The following is a 23,620-nucleotide window of genomic DNA, read 5'->3' as shown; positions in this document are numbered from 1 at the left end:
GTGAGGTTGTGTGTCCTTAAACGATGAATTTGGAGAGACTGTTTGCGAGCTCTGTTTGTCACCCGTTGGTCGATGAGTTTACTGAGTGTATTAAGCTTGGTGAACTCCTGAAACACGGGTATGGGTGTTAAACGGGGCAGGTATGTTATGGCGCGCATAGCCTCACGATTGATAGCTTCAAGGGAGTCCCACTGTCTGCGGGTAAGACATTGAAATTGTGCCTGATATATTATCCGTGGCTGAAGGATAGAGCGCACAAGCTGGCGGGCCGTATGACCACGCGCGCCATCAGAGCGCATAGCTATGCGACGAATCAGATCTAGAGTAGCGTGAGCCAATTTACGGGTGGCTGTCAGCCACGGGGTGCCAGTCCTAGATGTACGAAGGACAAGGCCAAGAATACGAACAGTTTCTATCTTAAGAATGGAATCGGGGAAGTATCTATCGTAAAATTTAAAGGTGGAGCGTTCCATAAGCCGGCTTTATTTCCAACGCGAATGGAACGTGATTTAGTAGGCGAGAGGGTTAGACCAAGAAAATGTGGGAGGCGAGATGTCAATGCATCCAATGCGTGCTCGAGGGCCGACTGACGGATAGACGCATCTGGGCGACAGCACCACAAGGTTACATCATCGGCGTACGCAAGCACACGAATAGAAGGGATGGTCTCCAGGGCTCGAACAAAAGGAATAAAAGCCACATTAAATAATCTGGAGGCGAGAACGGAGCCCTGGGGCACTCCTCTATTGGAAGTGAAGTTACCAAAGGGCTTTCCGTGGACCCGCACGCTGAAGGTTCGGAGATACTGGAGGCTGACCTGACTTAGGTATTGGAACCACAAGAGAATGCTCCCACTCTCCCGGCATGACGCCAGAATGCTATACTTCGTTGAAAGTGTCACGTAGGGTTTGCAAAGCAGTCCCTTCCAAGTCACGGAATAAGGAGTAAGGTATGCCGTCGTGCCCAAAAGTAGTGGTAGTGTTTTGAGGCATTCAATGGAGGCCAGCAGCTCTGCCATGGTTAGTTCAGAAGTAATCTCATCGGAGGGTTCTGTAACCGATAAGTCAGGAGTAGATGCAGAGGTGCAGTCGGGGTGTCGATAAAACTGACGGGCCGCTTATTGCGCAAAAATGTCTCCTTATCCACATTCGGCACGAGGCGAATGCTCTCTGTGTAATCTGCAACCTGAGAAGGGCGCTTCGTGGTGTCAAAAACTCTCCAATGATGTCGACTGCCCTGCGTAGAGGACAGGCGAGCACACCACGTAGCCCTGCGTTGCCTGCCTAGTCGCTTTGCATAGCGCCGCGCCCGCGCGGTAGCCCTGTGAAGAGCGGGAAGAGCCGGGGGTCATCGGGGTGACGAGAAGCATAATGATCCTCCTGACCGATTCAGGAGGTGGATGTGCGGGTTTTGGTCGCCTTCGTTTACAGTAGTGGTAATAGTGTGAGTAGCGAGAACAGCAGAGAGAGTAGACGGTTTGAATGCAGATAAACGATTGTCTGAGCGTACAGACTCCCATGACGTTGCACGCACGCTGTGGCGTATTTTCCGCAGACGCGCGTGTACTTGTACCGTCATGTCTTTTTCAAAAAAAGATGGTTTAACAGCTGACGTGATCAGCCATGCAAAAATGTTTCAAATCTTTCTTTTATCTCAGGAGCTTCTGTTATCTGCTGAAGAAGCACGGCAAATGGGTGCCGACACAAGGCAACAGTCGCTCAGCAAATAATGACACTATGTGCGGAAATAACGACTGACAGCTTCGTCATTTGGTGAGGCCGTGAAGCGAAAAGAATAAACAAATTTTTTTCTTACCGAAGGACCTTTCAAGAGTGCGTGCAATTCAGTATGGCACGAAAAATGAGCCATTTGCATCAGAATGATATGCAACGGTCATAAAAAGTGTGGGACGCAATTTACTGGTGCAGCACTGTGGCCTCATCATTGACTCGAGCTCGCCATGGTTGGGTGGAAGTCTTGACGGCTTGTGTTTGACGCTGAAGAAATGAGTTATGGTGTCTTAAAGATAAAGTTTCCGTACTCTTTGAAAGACAGTGATGCTATAGTGTTGCGGCTACCAAGGACTTCTTTCTTACATTATAGAATGAAGTCCCAAGTGTCAAAAGGGACGAGGAATAGTACTATGAGGTGCTAGGACAGATGGCCCTGACAGGGTGTCTGTAGGATGAGTTTGTTGTTTACTCCGAGAACTGGATAGCAGTCGAGCGGCTTTCTTTTGGTAAGGAGGAGTGGGCAAATGTTAGTCACTTCGAGGAACTTATTTTTCACAACTGCACTGCCTCGCTTCGCCAAGTAGCAGACCTCAGTCACTACAGTTTAGCCAAGTGATGAGCCACTAGCTAATGAGATGATCCTTTTGGTTGCGTGTGGCTTGTTGACAACACTACCATATTTTAGGCCGTAAATCTGTTGCCTTCCTATTCTAGTACAACAACAAGGATAACATTTCGCTTTCAATTTCTTGCATTTATGCAGCGCGCATTTTTTACTGCATATCACTTATATTTGGTTGGAATAGATTCATCAATAATATTACACAGTTCGGTCGCACAGACCCATCGCCATTCTTATTATAGGCGCGTGTTATGACGACCTGGTGTACCAGTTGAACCAGGATTAGGTACAAGGAAAAAATACTCAACATGCAAATGCGGACAATCTTTGTTTCTCTGATTCAGTATGGGCAGGGTCCACATAGATGTAATATGCTGCCGTCTTAATAGCGGTTGGTGCCAAGCTCATTTTGTTTCAAGTGAATGTTGCTGGACCTACCCACTTCCTTTTTTGTTTTGACACTGCATCAGTTTGCATTGCCATTTATATAGCCTGTCATGGTGGTTGTAATAGCTACTTCAAAAAGCAGGAAACAGCTTCCTATTAGCTCACTCTTGTACAAAGGCAATCAGAGTGTGCCCAAAAGAAAAGATTTGGATTGTCTGAAGAGTGAACATGTGGGACTTCGTAGCATAATCTGTGCAAATAAATACCTCTTCATGTGTGTTTTTCCGAAAACGTGATTAAGTAATGTTCTTGTATTCATTGGTTATGTAGTCATAGTTGTGTTTTGCCAACCGTTCAAAAACAATCATTTGCCAGTGGAGGTATTGATTGTCTGAATTTTCTTTGTGGAAAAGTAAATACGGCGTCAGTTTCCTCATGGTCTTGAAGCATGTTAGACCTGAGACAATCAAATACCGCATGCAGAATGTAATTCTCAATTTCTATTTTAATAACCACGCCAAACTTTTGTCAGCATTGAACTTCAGCACGTTTATAACCTTACAGAAATAGCACCATGTGTGGCCAATGTGTAAACTATGCCTGGCCATGGGCACATGACAGCACTTGAACCTAAAACTGCTTGTCATCAGGCAATTTGAACTTGTCTGACAACACATAAAGAACTTGAAAAAATATGTAGACAATCAAAAACTTCACATTCATCACTTAGAACTATGAGCATTGTTTAAAAATCATAAATACAGATGCGTGAACACAGGACAAAGCTCACTGCGAACAACACACAATTAGCAGGGAAGCAAGCTAGTGGCTGTGCAATGAATGGCTGCCACTCTCTCCCTGCGCAGAAAAATTGGCAAGGAAGCACTAACAGTAGGAAATGGAAATTTTGTCCACATTTTTTTCAAGCTCTTAATACAAATGCTGTAGTAACCCTTCATGCAACGGCCGCCGCGGTGGCTGAGTGGTTACGGTGCTTGGCTACTGACACGCAAGACACGGGTTTGTTCCCGGCTGCGGCGGTCGAATTTCGATGAAGGCGAAATTCTAGAGGCCCGTGTACTGTGCGAAATCATTGCACTTAAAGAACCCCAGGTGGTCGAAATTTCCGAAGCCCTTCACTACGGCATCCCTCGTAGCCAGAGTCGCTTTAGGACATTAAACCTTCATAAACCATAAACCTTCATGCAACATAGTGTATATACTCACGCAACGAATGCACTTTTTTCACCAAAATATCTAAATTTAAGGTGCGAGGTTTTTATTTGGGGTATACAGTAATCAGCAATAACTTGAAGTGCCATGAATGGGGAAGGAAAGAGGGCTACTGGAACAAATAATGCCTACGGTATGAATGTTCAGTATTAAACAAAATGCAGCCTTCAGCATGGTGTTCGTGCTAGAGAAAATAGAGAACTTTTTTTTAGCCTACACGTATAACTCATGCAGCAGCCCATAATGCTGTCTAAAAGAATGAGATTTCTTTTAACACAACTCTTGGAATTCAGCGCGAAGCCTAACCGCCACAAGTTTCTACATCCTTAATATGACAGATCGAACAGAGAAACCCTTTCTGATCTGACGCCGTTTCTCCTGCTTGTTGCACTCCTCGCAGATCATTCTTTTTGGCTGCTGGATGCGATATAGTAGTCTTTACCTTGAGCAGAAGGCACATGCACAATATAAGTGCATACTTTTTTCCAGATTAAAAAAAGGCACAAGAGAGGATTCGCTATTATTAACAGCAGACAGGGCATCAAAAGAGCGGGGTGCGTCCATAATGCGAGGAGAAAAAACAATGCACTTACTGACAGCCAAAAAAGGGATGTGTTCCTGTGCGAGAGCAACCATTACGTGAGTAAATACAAGAATTCAAGCCTGCTGTCTTCAGTCCCGACGATGATTAACTCTGCTGTCAGTGTCTCCAACATTGCTCAGAGGACTTTAAAATTAGTTAGGTTTGTATACACAGTCCACATATGATTAATTACAGGAGCCAATGTGAGCCGAATGGGCTGATGAAAAAGTTGAATGACTTGATTCTCCTTATTCTTCGTTCTACAAGTATCCTCAAAGAGCCAATATCCTTTGTTTCTGTCACCACTCGTTTTGAAACCTTACTCCTGTAAAGAAATAGCGGAATGTTGAGATGCACATCTGTGTTCTCAAGGAGGTCTTCAACCAAGAACCCCTTTTCTGCCATGACCGTATCATTTGAATCCGCAGCTCTTTGGACGCACAATAGCAGTGCAGACAGCTTAGTGTACATGAAGCTGAGCCATAATGTGCGTGTTCGGGCCACTGCATTCTTTGCAGTGGACTACCTGTGGGCCAGATCATGCTCAAAAAGGCAAAGACGAAGCCTTACAAGCATAAAAAACGGCTCATTTTCTGTTCTTAGCTTTCTCTTTCAGCCAGCAGTTGCTTTTTCACCACCTGCAGCCTCAGCTCGCCACACATTAAAACCACCCTCACCAGGGTCCAAAAGCTCCATCAGTGCTGTGAAATGTTCATAATTTGGAAGTCTTGTATATGCTAGAAAGTTCACCATTCTGCTTGAAACGCTCGATGCAGAAACCCGCACTCTTCGCTTCTTCCTCTTCTCGAAGAATCGTGATGCAGTCGTTATTCTTTTCCACTCTGTAGAGCTCTTGCTTGAGGGTGTCACATATGAAGGTGAGAGTGTCTAACTCAGCACATCGCTGCGCAACTGCATATTTTAGGCGATCTAGTTCTTTAAGAAACGAATCTTGTTCAACAGGCGTATACTCTGAAGAGGCTATTTCAGCTACAAGTTGTAACATGTCCTGAACATCGCTTTCATTTTCTGAGGAATGCCCTGCAGCAGCTGCGGTACACACTTGAAGCTGGTCAAGCCTTGCGTGCAAGTGTGTAGTCTGACGCTTTGGTGACTTCCGAAGGTTTGTTTGCTTTCCAAAGTCGAAGAAAGTGGGCACAGCTTTATCTGTGAGCAAGTTGTGAGCAAGTTGTGAGGGTTACCGCACACGTGCTCTAATCCCTCCGTGTGCGGTAACCCTCCCCCGTGGTCTTACCCGTGCAAATGAGGTTGCGCTTCGGAGGATATGGGTCGGGGTTGCCCTAACTCCAGCTGTGACACGCAAGTGGTCGCATTTCAAAGATTTATATTCCCGCCCCGGGTGTCCAGTCTGCAAGATCAGAGACTGTGAGGCGGATAACCATTACCTGTTGTGGGACTGCCCGGTGCTGAAGCGGACGAAAATTCGGCACCTGGCGGCAGTGGGTCTCTCACCGGACAATCCGGATTCCTATACTGCGTCGACACAGGGTCCATATCATCGTTCCCTTCTTGATTTCATCAGATCAACCCACCTTTTTTCATTTATTTAAGCATCTTACTCATCTCTCATTTCGTAGTTTTTATGCCCTGAGGCAATAAACATCGCTCCAAAAAAAAAAAAAAAAGTTGTGGCCTCTTGCTACACCAGGCATAAAGTCGAATGTATTGAAGTGTTTGAGCACATAACATTAAAACGGCGTCCTTCCACACGCTTAGTGGCTATTATCCGCTTCGTGATCACATTTGGATCCTGCAGGAATTTATGCTAAGAAATCTGAAAAAGACATAACATTTACACATTAGGTAAGAAAAGTTGCTTTTTAGCTCGAATTCCGTATAAATCGTGTTATTCAGTCACAAGTTAAATAATTCTTCTTCCACTGTGCCATTTTCCGCAGCAATGAACAACTCGAATTATGGACAGTTTTCTAGAGGCTAAGCCTTTTCAATGCATTTGCGCCTTATTAATATGGAAACTTGCAGTCTGGACAGTGGACAGGGTGACAATGAGCTCATTTGGATCCATGCACATTTGCTGCATACGGAGCAAGAGAAAAAACATTTTGACTGCACCCAAAAAAAATTTCCAATCTTGAATTTTGAGTGAAGACGCTATCGGACAGCAGTATGAAAGCGCAAATGTCTTAGTGACCGCCATTTTTCTCATAATTTACACTGTCAAGGTGCTTGGTGGGCACAAATTACCAATAATTGAATATCAGAAATTCCTTCGAAAAAAAAAGTTGCTGATTTTGCTGTGTTGATTGCTACATGCAGAGGCTGTCAGCAGAATGAGTATACGTATGCAGTTCGAAGGATGGTAAAAGTTGTAATAGCTTAATTACACATACGCCATATCGTGCAATGAGACGCCATCACACATCTTAGAGAGCACAGGGCATTTCTAACTGCACCGCATTATTTCAAGTATAATGGCGACCATGCAGAACATTGCCCTGGGAGTTCCCCAAATTTTGTTGAATATTCCATTTGACTCTCCATCATTTTTTCATTTTTTTTGTTCTTTTCAGTCACGATTCATTATGGATGACCCGCTTTACAGACAATTTTTTTTCCGGGAACCCAAGTAGGCGCGACTGCGTGCTGCATGCATGGTTCATCAGCTGAGAAGCCGAGGGCTCTGGATAAACTTCCGACATGAGGTTCTTCAACTCGCATAGCCCGCTGTCTTTTTTTATGGCACGGAAATGCTGCATCTGAGGCCGACATACCCGGTCCGGCTTACTTGGGCCCAGCAGCCTAAAGCCAGTGTCACTTAGCCACAGCGGCGAGTATATACGGGCGCTACGGATACAACGATGTGTGCATGTACTACCTTACAACGATTGCGCTATCGAGACACTTAGCTAATGTTTCCTAAAAATATTAAGGCAACAGGTTGCAAAATAAGAGACCAAAAATAAAAAAGCAATACACAAGTGCACGCCACGGTTCGGGGGCACTACACAACGCTCGAGCGATAACAAGGAACTTACTGTAAGTATCTACTCGTACAGCGCATCGTGTGTGCGGCAAGGATTTACCGGAAAACTTAATTAGTAGGGCTCTGAGACCGGAAGACGTGCTTGAGCACCAATGCATGCCGGCACACACACACACACACACACACACACACACACACACACACACACACACACACACACGCGCGCGCGCGCGCGCGCGCGCGCGCGTGCGCGTGTGTGTGTGTGTGTGTGTGTGTGTGTGTGTGTGTGTGTGTGCGCGTGTGTGTGTGTGTGCGTGCGCGTGTGTGTGTGTGTGTGTGTTGCGAGAGCATGACATGTTTAACTGCTTTAGAAAGCATGTAGCGAAGTATACGCTTAATACGCTTATTGAAAGAAAACATATTTATTTCACTCGACGTTTCGATCGGCGGACCGATCTCTTTCAAGAATGATTTGTCTTGGCTGGTGTTTCCCCTTATATACAGGTTGGACACAGAAGATGATAGCGAGAAACGAATAGAGTACAGAAAAAAGTATACAACCTTTGTCAGTAAAGTTTCGAAACTGATTTATTTTATTCTCTAGAAATGATTCCCCAAAACAAATGTTGGCGCGTATGTGTAGCGCAATCTTTTCTGGCTAATCTGAGCTATTTATTTTAATTGCTGTGGCAGCCGCTAGACGGCCCTACATGTAGAAAAATACGTTGTCACTAGTCGTCTGCGCATTCTACAGTGATGTGAATGTGGAGAGATGGACGAGAACCTCGAACAGCGTGTAAACATAAAATTCTGTGTGAAGCTTGGCAAGACAGCCCCACAGATGTATGAGCCCCTTCGTGACGCTTACGGGAACGAGACAATAGTCAATTTTATTAAAGCGTACGCAAATCCTTTGCGTACGCAATGAAATAGCGTATGTAGAATGCGCATGCGCAGAACGATAAAGGAAGCTTAGCGTTTAGCGTACGCACGCAATCTTCTGGAAATAGCGTATCGACTTTGCAGGGCTTACGGAGGCAACGTGGCGGCACCCTGCTTGCCCGCATATGTTCTAAAATACCTCGTCATTTTATGCTGCATTCGTCGACAGCATCATTGGTGAAGACGAAACATGGTGTTCTCAATGCGATCCTCAAACAAAGAGGCAGAGCGCCGAATGTCGGTCCACAAGCTATCCGGCGTCGAGAAAGGTGCGGCGACCGAAGACCAAACGAAAGACGATGCTGATAGTTTTTATCGATGCCAGGGGTGTCATACAAAACGAGTTCGTCGCACAAGGGCAGACGGTGAACGAGGAGTTTTATACCCGCGTGCTCCAACATATGTGTGATGCACTGCGACGCCGTCGCCCTGACTTATGGGCATCTGCACAATGGAGCCTTCTTCGCGATAACGCAAGGCCGCACACTGCTCTCAGCGCGCCAAATTTTTCGCCAAGCCCAGCATTACTGTATTTCCCCATCAGCCATACTCGCCTGACCTCTCCTCATCCGATTTTTTCCTGTTTCCTCGTGTGAAGAGAGCCCTAAAAGGTCGCTGGATGGGGAGCGTGGAGGCCAATCAGGACGCCACAACAAAAGAGCTGACAGCCCTGCAAAAAGAAGCGTTTTCCAACTGTTTCCAAGACCTCAAGAAGCGTTGGAAGCTGTGTATAGACTGCAAGGGAGACTATTTCGAAGGGGCGCTGCACAAATGATTTCAATTATAAACGCATTTTTTTTTAAAATAAACTCCGTCTCGGAACTTTACGGACAGAGGTTGCAGAAGTAAAATTTTTTAAAAGTAAAACTAAAGAATAAAGCATGGATAGAAAAAAGAGAGTGGGACCCGCACGAAAGAAATGGAGAGTGCGCAGAACATGTAAGCAATAGGGAAATACAATATCCAGATGCGACCTCTGCTTCGTTAAGCACCGCGTGTTTGCTTATTGACAGGCCTATCGAGCCGAGCTGAGATGGGCGACAGCGTACGTTGCCGTGCGGCTACCTTCGACGAAATAATGTGGGAATTTTTACTCAGTGCGGACGACACCAGAAGACAGTGCAGACGACAGCATCATGCTCATCTCTAGTTAAAATATTCAGCACACCACTGCAAAATGCAACCAGATGCTTGAGAAACTGTCTCTTTGGTCGAAACTCAGTAGAATTAGGATCAACCGATCTAAAAGAAAAGCTATAATGTTTCATGCTCAAAATCAACCAGTTTCATCAAGTGAAGCCATTGATTTGGACGATCACAAAATTAATCTTGTTAACCACCATAAATTTCTCGTAGTCCATTTCCCTTCAACCTTAAGCTGGACATACACGTAAATTACCTTATCATGAAAACCTCAATTGCAGGCATAATATGACGCTGTCGCAGATTGCTTCCGATAAATGTAAAGCTTCAAATATATAATGCATTATTGAACTCTTACTGTACTGCTCTTTTATTTTGGGGCACAGCCACTAACTCTATTTTAAACAAACTTGCAGTTATTCCGAAGATCGTCCGTTGCATCGCAGAATGTGATTAGATTTGATGTGTGAGGATTTAACGTCCCAAAGCGAATCGGGCTATGAGGGACGCCGTAGCGGAGGGCTCCGCAAATTTCGACCACCTGGGGTTCTTAAACGTGCACTGATATCGCACAGCACACGGGCCTCTAGAATTTTGCCTCTATCGAAATTCGACCCCCGCGGCCGGGATCGAACCCGCGTCTTTCGGCCCAGCAGCTGAGCGCCATAACCACTCAGCCATCGCGGCGACTTGTACTAGAGTGGAATCTGTTCATCATCTATATCTTATGTATGTATTGAATCACATTAAGAGTTATTCATATGTAAGTTGTTTTTTTATACATTGCGGATGAACGTCCCCCCCCCCCTATTTTGTACCGTGCACTACTGCCATGTATTGGATCTCCTGGGCCTCGTCGAGCTTTGAGCTTTTAGACCAGCGGACCTTTCCAGTTTTTGGAATAATTGAGCTTTTAGACCAGCGGACCTTTCCAGTTTTTGGAATAAAACCTGTGTGTGTGTGTGTGTGTGTGTGTGTGTGTGTGTGTGTGTGTGTGTGTGTGTGTGTGTGTGTGTGTGTGTGTGTGTGTGTGTGTGTGTGTGTGTGTGTGTGTGTGTGTGTGTGTGTGTGTGTGTGTGTGTGTGTGTGTGTGTGTGTGTGTGTGTGTGTGTGTGTGTGTGTGTGTGTGTGTGTGTGTGTGTGTGTGTGTGTGTGTGTGTGTGTGTGTGTGTGTGTGTGTGTGTGTGTGTGTGTGTGTGTGTGTGTGTGTGTGTGTGTGTGTGTGTGTGTGTGTGTGTGTGTGTGTGTGTGTGTGTGTGTGTGTGTGTGTGTGTGTGTGTGTGTGTGTGTGTGTGTGTGTGTGTGTGTGTGTGTGTGTGTGTGTGTGTGTGTGTGTGTGTGTGTGTGTGTGTGTGTGTGTGTGTGTGTGTGTGTGTGTGTGTGTGTGTGTGTGTGTGTGTGTGTGTGTGTGTGTGTGTGTGTGTGTGTGTGTGTGTGTGTGTGTGTGTGTGTGTGTGTGTGTGTGTGTGTGTGTGTGTGTGTGTGTGTGTGTGTGTGTGTGTGTGTGTGTGTGTGTGTGTGTGTGTGTGTGTGTGTGTGTGTGTGTGTGTGTGTGTGTGTGTGTGTGTGTGTGTGTGTGTGTGTGTGTGTGTGTGTGTGTGTGTGTGTGTGTGTGTGTGTGTGTGTGTGTGTGTGTGTGTGTGTGTGTGTGTGTGTGTGTGTGTGTGTGTGTGTGTGTGTGTGTGTGTGTGTGTGTGTGTGTGTGTGTGTGTGTGTGTGTGTGTGTGTGTGTGTGTGTGTGTGTGTGTGTGTGTGTGTGTGTGTGTGTGTGTGTGTGTGTGTGTGTGTGTGTGTGTGTGTGTGTGTGTGTGTGTGTGTGTGTGTGTGTGTGTGTGTGTGTGTGTGTGTGTGTGTGTGTGTGTGTGTGTGTGTGTGTGTGTGTGTGTGTGTGTGTGTGTGTGTGTGTGTGTGTGTGTGTGTGTGTGTGTGTGTGTGTGTGTGTGTGTGTGTGTGTGTGTGCAGCCGCCCAGAGACTTAACACGAATGACGGAATGCGTGGCCTGGACTGCCGTCAGCGCCGCGAAGCGATAGTCATCGGGTGCAAGATAACGCTCTCGGTATGTTTATGTTGGCTGACGATAGCTGGTGCGCAGCTCGCTTTGACTGCTTTTTAGCTTGTGCCCGATCGCCGCGTACACAGTGCGCTCGTCACGTGGGCGTTACTGTGCTTTTTTCTCGCCGAAGCGGCCTTCACTGCCCCGAGAATCGAAGCCGTGTTTTTCAAATCAGCAGCGGAGCACCGACCAGATTTATTTAGAATAAGCGCAGCCGTGTGAAACTGCTTACCCACAGTTCCAGAGTGTTCTAGTTGTTCTTGGCAATTTATCTTGAAGATTCCATGCCAGCTTTAAATGGAGGGCAGCCGAGAACGGCAGGTTTGTTCTTCGACGATCGCCGAGCAGACTTGTTGCTGTCATCGCCATCAGTTATTTGTGGACGCAAGACAGCCTAATAATGTTTCTTTTTGAAGCCTTCTGCCGTCTTCTGGACTGTCAGCCTGCCGTCACCACAAGATGATAGTATTGACTAAAGCAATACTATCATAGCGGCAGAGTGGCGAAAATAACAAATATTTTCTGATTATCACCTTTATAAATATATGTTCCTTTTCTTAACTAAAAGCCGAGAAATTCTATATGTTTTGCAAGCGCTTCTCTTTAGTCATCATAAGCCTTGCTGCACACTCTGCAGGACAAAGTAGTATCCCAAAGCACACCCCCAAATAAGGCTGTGCTGTGCCAGTTGTGGTCAAACTTATCCCCGCAGACTTCCTAATCTCACCAGACCACCTGGTTTTTTGTACGCATGTTGCCACGCATTCCTTCCCTTGGTGTTGATTCTGTTACTCTAAGGAACCACCAGTTGCGTATTTCCACATAAAAAATCTAAATCTGGTTTTGAGGAAAGGAAATGGCGCAGGTATTTTGTCACTTATCTCGGTCGACCCCTGAACCGCGCCGTAAGGGAAGGGATAAAGGAGAGATTGAAAGAAGAAAGGAAGAAAGCGGTGCCGTAGTGGAGGTCTCCGGTTTAAAAGTGGCAACCGACTGCAAGTTGGTAATTACGGCCTTATATCACTGATTTCTACCTCCTGCAAGGGCTTGAACACGTACTCACCAAACACCTCATCATTTTTTTAGACCAGACGGGAATAATGACCAAAGCGCAACATGGCTTCCGTCGAGGATTCTCCACAACGCAGCTAATGGTCACTGTAGGTGAACTTGCCAAAGTGCTTGATTGTGGTGGTCATCATCATTGTCATCAGCCTTACTACACCCACTGCAGGGCAAAGGCCTCTCCCATGTGTCTCCAATTAACCCTGTCCTTTGCCAGCTGCATCCACCCTTTGCCTGCAAACTTCTTAATCTCATCCGCCCACCTAACCTTCTGCCGCCCCTTGCTACGCTTACTTTCTCTTGGAGCCCACTCCGTTACCCTTAAGGACCAGCGGTTATCTTGCCTTCGCATTACATGCCCTGCCCAAGCCCATTTCTTTCTCTTGATTTCGACTAGGATGTCATTAACCCGCGTTTGTTCCCTCACCCACTCTGCCCGCTTCCGGTCTCGTAACGTTACACCTATCATTTTTGTGATGGTCAGGTCGGCATAATTTTTTCAGATTATTCCAAAACTTTTGAAAGAGTCCCTCATCCTAAACTACAAACAAAATGAAATTAATGGGCATTCCGGATCAAATAATCAATTGGGTCACATCATATTTATCAAAACGAAAGCAGTTTGTCGAAATCGATGGAGCCACCCCTAGATTCTTAGAGGTCTACTCAGGTGTACCTCAGGAATCGGTTTTGGGTCCAGTACTCTTCAATATCCATATAAACGACCTCACAGAAGCTCCTGAACGCTTGGTGTCCGTAAAGCCGTTTGCGGATGATTGTATTATATTTAATACTATCAAATCTGTGCCTGACCAGCTTAATTTGAGCGCAAATCTGCAATGATTAGCAAAATGGTGTAACGAATGGGATATGGTTATTAACTTTGACGAAACACTTTCTCTATGCATCAGTAAAAAGACTACGCAACTTATTTTACATACAACATAAATAACAATGCCATCAGAGATGTAAAGATGTAAAGGAATATAAGTATCTTGGTGTCACAATAACGTCACGGCTCAAATGGACGAAACACATCGATATTATATGTTCCCCCGCCCGCAAAAAGTGAGGCTTTCTCAAGTTTTGGGTGGGCGGTTGCCCAAGTGCCCTAAGACTGAAGGCATAGAAATCCGTTCTCGATTATGCCTACATTGTGTGGCACCCCTACACTACAGATGACACCCAAAAACTGGAAAAAAATGCAACGTCTTTCGGCTCGCTTTATTTTCAACCGTTTACTGGCGCCTACTCTCTCCTTCCGCCATGATGAAACTTGCAGACTTAGAACCACTTGCAGATTGAAGAAATAAAGCCCGTCTCAATTTCCTTCATTAATTATACTTTTTTTCGATTTAGTATTCGACCCGAAAATCACATCGCTAGTGATTCTAGACTAGCCTCACGCCATAAGCATACCCTTAGCCTCAAACCTATTTTTGTACGCACAAATACATATGTTTTCTTTTTTTTCAAGAACAGTTTCTGAAAGGGATGCTCTACCGCAGAACTCTCCGTTGCTTTCCAATCATTCTTGATATTTTCATTGCTGGCTTAGTAGCTGCACTGTAACCGCATTTCCAACTGTGCTTTTGCATTGTTTATTTGGTGGCATCTATATTGTTCCGTACTGTCGTACTTGCTTTGTTTTTCCCCTGTATGTATTTCCCCTTCCCGCTTGGACATACAGGATGTCCGCAGTATTCAATAAATAAACAAATTTCGACCACCTCGGTATCTTTACCGTGCACTGACATCGTAACGTACAAAGCCGCCTTTTGCGTTTCGCCTCCATCGAAACGCCGGCGCCGTGGTCGGGTTCGAACCCGGGTACTCCGGATCAGTAGCCGAGCGCCTAACCACTGAGCCATCGCGGTGGGTCCGTCCGCATGAATAAGGTTCGAAGTTTTCCTATGCACTCCTTGCATTGTGTGTGTGTTTGGTTTTCGCCGCGTGGTTAAGCGTTTAGCTTTCACCAGTCTACACTGGAAGTCAAAAGCAGAATCGACTACATAGACCCTAATTTGATTCCGCAAGAAGTGCAGATAAGATGCGCGTATTTTCAGAACAAAACTACAAGTTGTCAGAAATTCCACATTGGCTTCCAGGGAAAATTTTTGAGGCATCTCCACACACGTGTTCGTGCATTGGTCTGGAATTATTCATAGAGAAAGGCTGAAGAACACGATGTTATTTCCTAAAACAAAAGATGAATCTGAGTTCTAACGCATAATGAACGTTTTGTGCATAAGGTATCTCATTTTTACTATTTTCTGAAGTTGCGGCATATACGAGCTTTGTTTGGAAGCGCAACGCACAGCTGAAAACATTTGTTAACGTCGGCAGCATTTGGATCAAACTCTAAAGGGCCGCGAGCTGTGGCAGCTTAGCGCCCAATTTCTGGCACCGGCGATAAGAAAACTGCAAAGAGCGTTGCCTGGGCCGTGGAGGCCGCGTCACCGAGCAAAAAGTGCAGAAACGCACCCGTGAAGAGCGCGCTGTCCACTTGGCGATCAGACACGAGCGAAAAAGCAGTTCAAAGCGAGTTGCGCACCATGCAGCTATCCCTAAACACACCGAGAGCGTTATCTCGCACCCGATGACTGTCGCTTAGTGGTGCTGAAGGCAGTCCATGCCACGCGCTCCGACATTTGCGTTAAGTCTGTGGGCGGATGTATGTATGTATGTATGTATGTATGTATGTATGTATGTATGTATGTATGTATGTATGTATGTATGTATGTATGTATGTATGTATGTATGTATGTATGTATGTATGTATGTATGTATGTATGTATGTATGTATGTGTGTGTGCGTGTGTGCGTGCGTGCGTGTGTGTGTGTGTGTGTGTGTGTGTCCAGTTACCGTTTGACTTTTGTCTTGTATTCAACTGATTTGAGTGGGTTTTGAGTGGTGGCAGTGTTTTGTCTAGTCTCGCTTTTGTCCGTGTTGCTTCGTTGTTGTGAATCGTGCATATATACCAACTCGCCCAAGTTCCTTCACAGGTTATTATCTGCAACAATTAAAGGATCCTCCGAATATCAAACCTTCAGTTTACACCACGTTCTTAGACAGTATACAAACCTGAAACAAGCTGCGCAAACGCATTTTGCGAATAGCGGCCACAACTTAGCAAACAGCGCGTGCAGTACGGAGCGCAGCGCCGCATATTCCTTCGTATCGCCAAAGCTGAATGTCTAGCCCAGGGAGGCCGCAGCCGTGTGCTGGACAGTTTTCGATTGTGCTTTGTGCTGTGGCGATGTAAAATGTGGTGCTCGCTGTGCACAGATTAAAGTGAAACCGGTGGAGTCGCCTGCTTGTGCAGCGCGCTGTAAGAGTAGTCTTGATGGCCGCTTTACGCGTATCGCTTGCAGATACATCGCTCCTTGCAATGTATGAACATCGCGATTAGGTTAAACGTAAGGAAGCCTGTGCGTGATTTGATGGGAGTTATGCTGCGCTCGGAAGCATGCTTACAAGAATGGTGCCTTAGAGTAGAATATCGTTCGAACCGTCGGCGCACACCCCAGCAGCCGGCATTTCTACCTGCGGGCCCGTCGTCTTCCTGCCGGCAGGCGGGCGGCGGCACCTGCCATTTTGGCCTCCTTCCCTGCTCGCGCCAGCCATGACGCCCGCTCTCGTGGGACGCCAACGTCCCCTCCGCTGGGCCGTTTTCACGGGCGACCGTCCTCGGACATGCCTTCACCGCGCTAGCAGCGGTTCCTTCAGCAGCCCATCTACTTGCGCGGCTCCTCGCGCTCGGCTTCCTTCTCGTGCCTCTGTGTTGCTACAACCTGCTCCTGCCGTGCTGGGAAGCACCTCAGGGCGCCCCTTTTATGGATTGCCGGACTTCCTCAAACCGCTCCTGGCGGACGGCGCGCGCTGCGGCAATGCGGCGCGGCGGCGTTCGGTGCGCGTGGTGGTTGCCGTATTCAGGGATAGCCACAGTGACAGCTTTTAGCGCCGCGTTGCCAAGTGGCAGATGTGCGCGCAGTGGGCGGCAGCGTTTGCAGACGTGTCCATCACCTCGAATGCCCCAGCTCCCGCTGCTACCGCTACGTACCAGTGGGTAATCCCCCTCACGCTTGCGGCGCGTCACTCAGGCCGTAGTGTGCAATGTCGCCGTTTCCTACGCACCTACCTCCCAGGATTATACCGCCTCAGGTGACATCTCCAGCCCGGCTTTCTTCCTCCGCTCCCTGAGCGTGCCAAATGTGCTACTTTGCTGTGTTGCTGCAATGTGTGCAGTGTAGTTACTCTGCAATGCATCATGTGCACTGTAATGAACATTTTGCATTGTATCACTTGGGCTTTTTTTTTGCAAGGCTCCTATACTTCGCCAGGTTCAAGAAAAGCTCCAACGACAGCGCAGTGCAGTGTACCTTCCTAAGTAACATTAATTCCCTGTTATTTCCTCGTTAAGGCCTATAAGGTAGTAAAATTAATTCCCAGAGGCTGCTGCTTAGAATCTCCCTGTCGGCATGGAAAACACATTCCCCCGGTACGCCTTACCAATAACTTGAAGGAAGTAATAAATATTCTTATTGCGCCCCAGAAAAAAACTTACCTGGGCGGGAATGAATCATTTATTCCGCTTTGGCGAAATGAAGTGCATTCCCACCAGGAAATGCGCTGGTGGACAAGTGAATGCATGTTCATCTGGGCATCTTTTCAATATATTGGTGCTTAATGCAGTTTTCAAATTCAATTTTCTCATCAATGACTACGTACTTTGCTGGCGCAAAAAGATGAGCCAGAAATCAACATTTACTGCCAGCGAAAATTGTGTCCCTCTTAGTTTGGTGAATTTTGCCACGCCGCGTGATGGGCAGAAAGCGGCGCCTTGGCCGCAAATGTTGCATGTGCCATGTGGCACATTTGCGCCTTCGTAGCCTGAGCCGCTTGACTGGTGCTGTCCCCGTTGACAAGCGCGGCGCTTCGGGGCCGAGAGGCCAGTGGACACCCAGCTAAGCGTCGCCCTCCGTGGCCCTCAGAGCCGGAAGCAGGAGGGGCGCCAAACCAGACTGGTAGCGCCTTTTCTTTTTTTACACTCTACACGCAACCAATGCGAGAGAAACGACCAGCATTGTAGCCCCTCAATTGTCACGCATTCTAGCGTGCCTGTACAGCACTCGCTTTTTGCTTTTTTCTTTACTACGTCCGACACGCTCAGCAGCATTCTCATTGCCTTGTCAGGTGCCAACGGGAAATCGCACTCAGTCTGTCCTGAAGCCCGCTCAGAATTTTGTCTACGCACTCTCTGTTACAGTCGCAGACAGCTTGACTCATGTGCGCGGCACTCGTATGACCGTGTGCCTATCTCTGCGCACGCGTCATTTTTGGACTGTGTAACACTGTTGGGCAGTGGCGCGTACAAATTTTCACTGCTTGGTTGTTTTTATTTAACATAGGCGACGTTCAGCCACCTGCGCTGAACAGCGTCTAAGCTTGTTGCGTAAGCCGCGAAATTTAGCGAGAGTGAACGTTGTCGTTTTCTTTTTAGTCTCTGGCCCTTTCACCCGTTACGGTCCTGATGTCCACTAAAGGGTGCTTTTTTTTCTCATACGCACAGGCGCGGTTCCTGTCCGACGACCCTAGTGCCTCGCCCTTGGTCCTCGCCTGAATGGTCAAAATTATTGCGGTGTTCTTCTCGTGCACCCATTTTTTTTTTTTTGCAATGCCATGCCGTGTGGCGGTCTATGCTTCTGGCCCTGCGGCATGTAAGACAGAATCCCGGCAGGCTCTCCACGCTCACTCTCGTTCGAGGAAAGTCGAAGATACAGCTTTCGCTGCACAAATCGTTTCCAATGCACATGTTTCAACGGTAGAGTGCCAACGAATAGCTCCTGTGCGCGGTCTCCTTCGGTTGCCTTCTTTCTATAGCCTGGCTTAGAAAGTACGGTGCAGTCTTGCCTCCAGCCGATAATAACCGGGGAGGCGCGCGCCGGCTGCCAGGGGCCGTTGCTTGCGGCGCCTTTCCCGCCCGCAGAGAAAAGCGTTGCCGGTTCGTGCCGCTGGCCGCTTTTGTTCGCTCGGTACACCGCACCGTCACGTGACCTTATTCGCCCCGGCCGTCGCCTCATCACGCCCGTTGCCGCTTGAGCGCTGATGTTGCGCGCCAACGGCTCGTGACCAAGGAGCATTGGACAAGCCGCGAAACGGCCGTCCAAAGGTGCGTACGAGGCTTGTAACGAAGTCGCTCAGGCGAGCACCGTCGAACTTGAGGCGCCGTCGCTGCTCGCAGCAGTGGTGTCCTGTCTGCTCTTCGCCCGTGGTGTTTACTATAGCCCGCCTTTTTCGAGGCGGTAGCCACGATGACGTCAGTACAAAGAGTCTACAAGTGTGTCATGGTACTTGCGTGGTGCTGGAAGAAAAACTGAACCAAGGGAAGGTGCTCAATTTATTTGCGGTGAGCTCGAGATCTGAACCGGTCAAAGCAAGTCAGCTTATCGCGACTTACTTTGAAAAAGCCCGCCTCTTTTCTTGTCCAGCGGCAAGAATTTTTTTTTTCACGAAGCTCTTATTCTCTCCCTTGAAGATATGTTTCAAGTTAGTCCGTATTACAGTAGTTGTTGCCGGGAAGAAACACAGGAGACAAAGCAGGACAGGCTGCGGGCTTGGTCGCGCGTTCGATTCCGAGTGCAGCGGCGGCTGCATTTAGAGGCTTCCCCAAAAGACTGCCCTATCTGCTTTGGCAGGGATCAAGGAAAGGCAACAGCTGCTGCCGCTCCTGGCTGCACTGCTGCCGCCGTCGAAAGCAACATTGGGACGCTCAAGGAGACGCGACCACAGCTATACGGGTGCAGTTCTACTTGGTACGCAGGAAGATGTCCACAGACGCTTTTGCACAGCATTGTGATCGGCCGCGAAATTCGGCTTAAAAAACAAAGTGCGCTTGGTGAGGACTGGAAGGAGCCCTGAGGAATTCACCCCAGTGACTCAGCGCCTGTGGCGTTCTACTGCACTGTTGATCACCACTTAAAAGCTTCGATTCCAGACGCGGAGGCTGAGTTTCAGTAAATAAAGATGTTCAACTGACCGCGTACAGATATTTGAATCCGAAACTATGAAGGCACTACATACGCGTGCTCACAGTTGACGCCCTCGCCTTGAGGATGAAATTCAGAGATATGACACAAGCAAAAATACAAAACATTTGTTACGTTGAGCAGAACCCTTCGACAAAAGACGGAATACGTTCGGCTACATGTGCTTAAGTAGTCATTCCATTCTGCATCGCCACTGGTTCGCTTGTGACGTAAGAGAATGGCGGAGTCTGTTCCTTTTACCAGCGCATGCTAAAAAGAAAGAAAAAACACAAGAACAAAAAAAAGAAAAGACTGCTGAAAGCTGCGTCAAAAGCTCAGCGGCAGCCAACCCTTCGATGCGCCTCCTACGCGGCACAGTCTCAAGCATGCATTCACGTCGCGGCACCAAGCAGGCAATTTTCATTTTCTCCTGGGGTGCGCACTGTCCAATCGCTCTGAAGCGAGGACTCTTGGAATAGATTTGTTCGTAACGTTGTGCAAGTAAATGATTACTTGTAATAAATGGCATTTACTGGTAATTTTGTAATTAACTGATTACTTTTTCAGACGGTAACGATCTGGGTAATTCAATTCTTTCTTCTGTAATAGGTTACTGGTAATGAGTTACTATTTACCTCCTTCTACATCCAAATTGACAGCTTCCACAAACAGCACGGAGGCATGCATATAGTTCAAGAAGCCGCGTAAAGCAAGGATTTTGTTGAAACCAGCACTACTTCGAGAGTGTTTTGTTTCATCGCAAAGAAAATTATGCGACGCAAGTTGGCATCAATCGTGGAAAAAATGACAGCACAGGAAACATGAGGACGAAAAGACACGCAGAAGATAAAAAACACGGCTCTGTGTACATGTCTTTCTGTCCTTGCCTTTCTTGATCTTGTATTTTCTTCCAGTATGTGCAGATAATTAGATTGAAGCTTGACTCTCGATGCCCTTAAGATTCTGTTCTAGCTAATTGCATTCGTTGCCTAACAATGCAGCAAAGAAATCAGGAGCACGTAAAGGGCCCTTCGCCAAACAAGCATATGTCTACCGACAGAGTGACCTTTCCTTCTGATATCAAGTTGCAAGGAACAAAGATTTAAACTGCTTCCGCGGTGCATCAACTTTTATTGTCGTTAGTAACTACAGATATAATCGAAACGAACGTCAGTGGTAGTAATTAGAGAATATCTTTTAAAACTAATTAGGCGCGTGGTTCTCACGGTCGTACCTCCTTTCCATGGACAGAGGCAACACTGTTAGATTTCTCCACCAGGTGTGGGTTGGCTAAAACCCTTTTCCAAAGCATTTCACTCCAGAATAGCCGAGCACCAGGCGAGGGGAAACAGTGTATCCGTAAGAAAACCGGTGGCCGCCCGGCGATCAAACACACCAGTTGATAGCTTCAGCACTCCATTGACGTAGTTATCCGCCGGGGTCTCAAATAGGTCCAAGCCATGGCCTTCAAATCCCTCCACTGTAAGCGACACTCCTCATGGATGTTTCTGTTAGAAATCATTGGCAGAGGAACTACTGCACGGACGTTCAACTTGCAGAGCAGAACTCAGCCGCAAAAAGCAGCATTGGACGCGAGTATTTTTGAAATATTGCAACCTCCTTCACAAGTTGGGAGGCCGCAGCCCACGGGTTTAAAACACGTGAAGCTCGCGCTCGAAGCCTACCACAATCTACCTGACCCACATGTGCAAAGGGGCGTTAGCAGGCAGCATTGCGGGGGCTTGGGGGTACCGCGCAGAGTGAGCAGTGGCAGTGTGATAGTTAAGCGAACATTGGAATTTCTATACTTTACATTTAGAGATCCATGGTGTCCTCACACCACTCCTGGCGCAGTGTTGCTGCTACCCTGCAATGGAAGAGGCTGCCCCCGGTGGGGCTCTTGCGACCCAGGTTGCAGTTCCAGAGCAACCTTCAGTGGCCAACAGTTAATTTAACTGCCATGGTGGTCAATTTGCTCAAAATGCATTGGACAAGCTATGATGACGCCACAAGGTCACGTGACGTAGGCGGTTGCTCCGGCCGCAAGGCTTCAAATGACCACCGACGCCGGACAGTTTTTCTTTTCAACATGGCGGTTTTTCAACAACGCTCTCGCGTTAAAAAAAAAAAACCGGCACGCTTGCGCAGCTCCCCATGAGCAGGCCGTGGTTCGAGCTATACCGGGCATGTAAGCTCCAGCGGCCGGCATGCGCGCGGAACCTTCGAGCTGGTGCGCCTGGAGTTCAAACCTTATAATATCCCCTTCCCTCCAGCGCATGCATTGAAAGGGTGCTCAGTGCAGCCTGCTGATCTTTTTACGAGGAAATGTGCGAAAAGTAGCGTCGACGATTTCTAAAAACATCTCCTTTTGTAAATTCATAGCCTGTAACAATATACCAAGCAAGTCACGATGGTTCACTATAGTCTCAGTAAATTTCGGTTGAGCAAATAAAAGTTGGAAGGACAGTAAAACAATAGTAAACGGTTACTTTTTCCTATAGTTGTCCAGGTATACCTCTGGGGCTGTAATTGACCACCGAAAACAGGTACGTTTCAGATGGAGTAATTGTAATTTTAATCAGATACGTTTTTTCCTGTAACGTGTACAAAACTGTCTTGGACGTCTTTGGCTGTCTTTCACAATAAACGTGGCTCGTGCTCAAAGAGAGAGGATAAATCGAGCATTTAATTTACTGTTTTTATATCGTACGCTGTCGGCGCCTTTTACATGAGACAATACCATGCTCGACGCAACGTGCACACTACAGGAGTCGCAGACCGATCAGTTTAGGGGAATCCCGCAGGTGAAGTACATTTCTAATGAAGGAATTATTAATCACTGCCTTCTCCCAAACACAGCCACACGGCTGCATATGAAAATCTATGCAGCTTCCTCAGAAACTTGCCCGTTGAAACTTGGTAGACCGATTGCTTCGGACAGACGGCGGTTTCGGATTCGATCCCCAGAACAGGACGAATGTTTCGTTAGCTACGAAGTTTCTGAGAAAGAGTCTAGCTTTCCTTTGTAGCCGTATGACTGCAGGATTACTCCCTTATTACTACCGGGGTGAGTAGTACAATCAACACGAAGGTACCCTTTCGCGGCCCGGTTTCGTCACCTTGCCAGAAGTTGGTGGCACACGCTCGCGCACAAACTACAGGCTGGCAACAATGCTGGGCCGCTGGGAGCGGCTTCCACCGCAAGGAAAAGCGCCGCCACTCACCGCGGGCCGCCGCCGCCGCCGCTGCGAGCCACAGGAGCGCGCCGACCACCCGTGTCCGAGGCATGGCTTTCTCCGCCCGTGCGCGCTCTTCCCCGAGCCCTTATATGGATGGCGCGCGGAGAGAGAGAGAGAATGGCGGCCCTCGCCGTCAGCCGCGCTCCCTCCTCGTTGCGCGAAGATGCGCCTCCCCGCCGGAGCACGTGACGGGAGGAGGAGGTCGTGCTGACCCGCTGCGGAGAACAGATTTGCCGCTCCGAGCACGCGTCGAGATCAGTTTACAGAAAGAGCACTTTCGCACTTGCTAGCCCTCTCATCTTATAAAATGTTTGCGGAAACGTGGCCATCACGGTGGGCGTTGTAATCAAGTTACCTGATCGCCTTGAAAGTACTGTATCAGAAGCTTTTATACACAAACAACACTGGCTTCCAGTCTTTTTTCGATCTGGAGAAGGCGTAGGAAACAAAGCGCACGTTTCGGATTCTTCGCGGCCTAGCAGAGTTTGGCGTCCCCGGCAGGATGTTGCACTGCCTGAAGGGTTTCTTGTCGAACCGCACACCTAATGTACGCCTCGGCGCAACCCTTTCAAGGAACTTCATGCAAGAGAACGGGGTTCCTGGCGGTGTATTTTGAGCACAACAC

At 47.5% G+C, this 23,620-nt stretch overlaps 1 protein-coding gene across 1 annotated transcript in view; it reads right to left on the bottom strand.

The window, feature by feature from the left end:
- The window catches only part of LOC144130728 (uncharacterized), a 105,037-nt gene extending 81,986 nt beyond the window's left edge, over positions 1-23,051 (bottom strand). The window contains exon 1 of the mRNA XM_077664428.1: positions 22,981-23,051. Coding sequence (XP_077520554.1) covers positions 22,981-23,044 — 64 coding nt within the window. The 5' untranslated portion in view covers positions 23,045-23,051. The remainder of the gene's footprint in view (positions 1-22,980) is intronic.
- Between the last annotated feature and the right edge of the window lie 569 nt (positions 23,052-23,620).

Source organism: Amblyomma americanum, chromosome 1 (assembly GCF_052857255.1).
Source record: "Amblyomma americanum isolate KBUSLIRL-KWMA chromosome 1, ASM5285725v1, whole genome shotgun sequence".
Taxonomy (NCBI): Eukaryota; Metazoa; Arthropoda; class Arachnida; order Ixodida; family Ixodidae; genus Amblyomma; species Amblyomma americanum.
The sequence above is the reverse complement of the archived record's forward strand: the minus strand, read 5'-3'. Positions and strand labels throughout refer to the sequence as shown.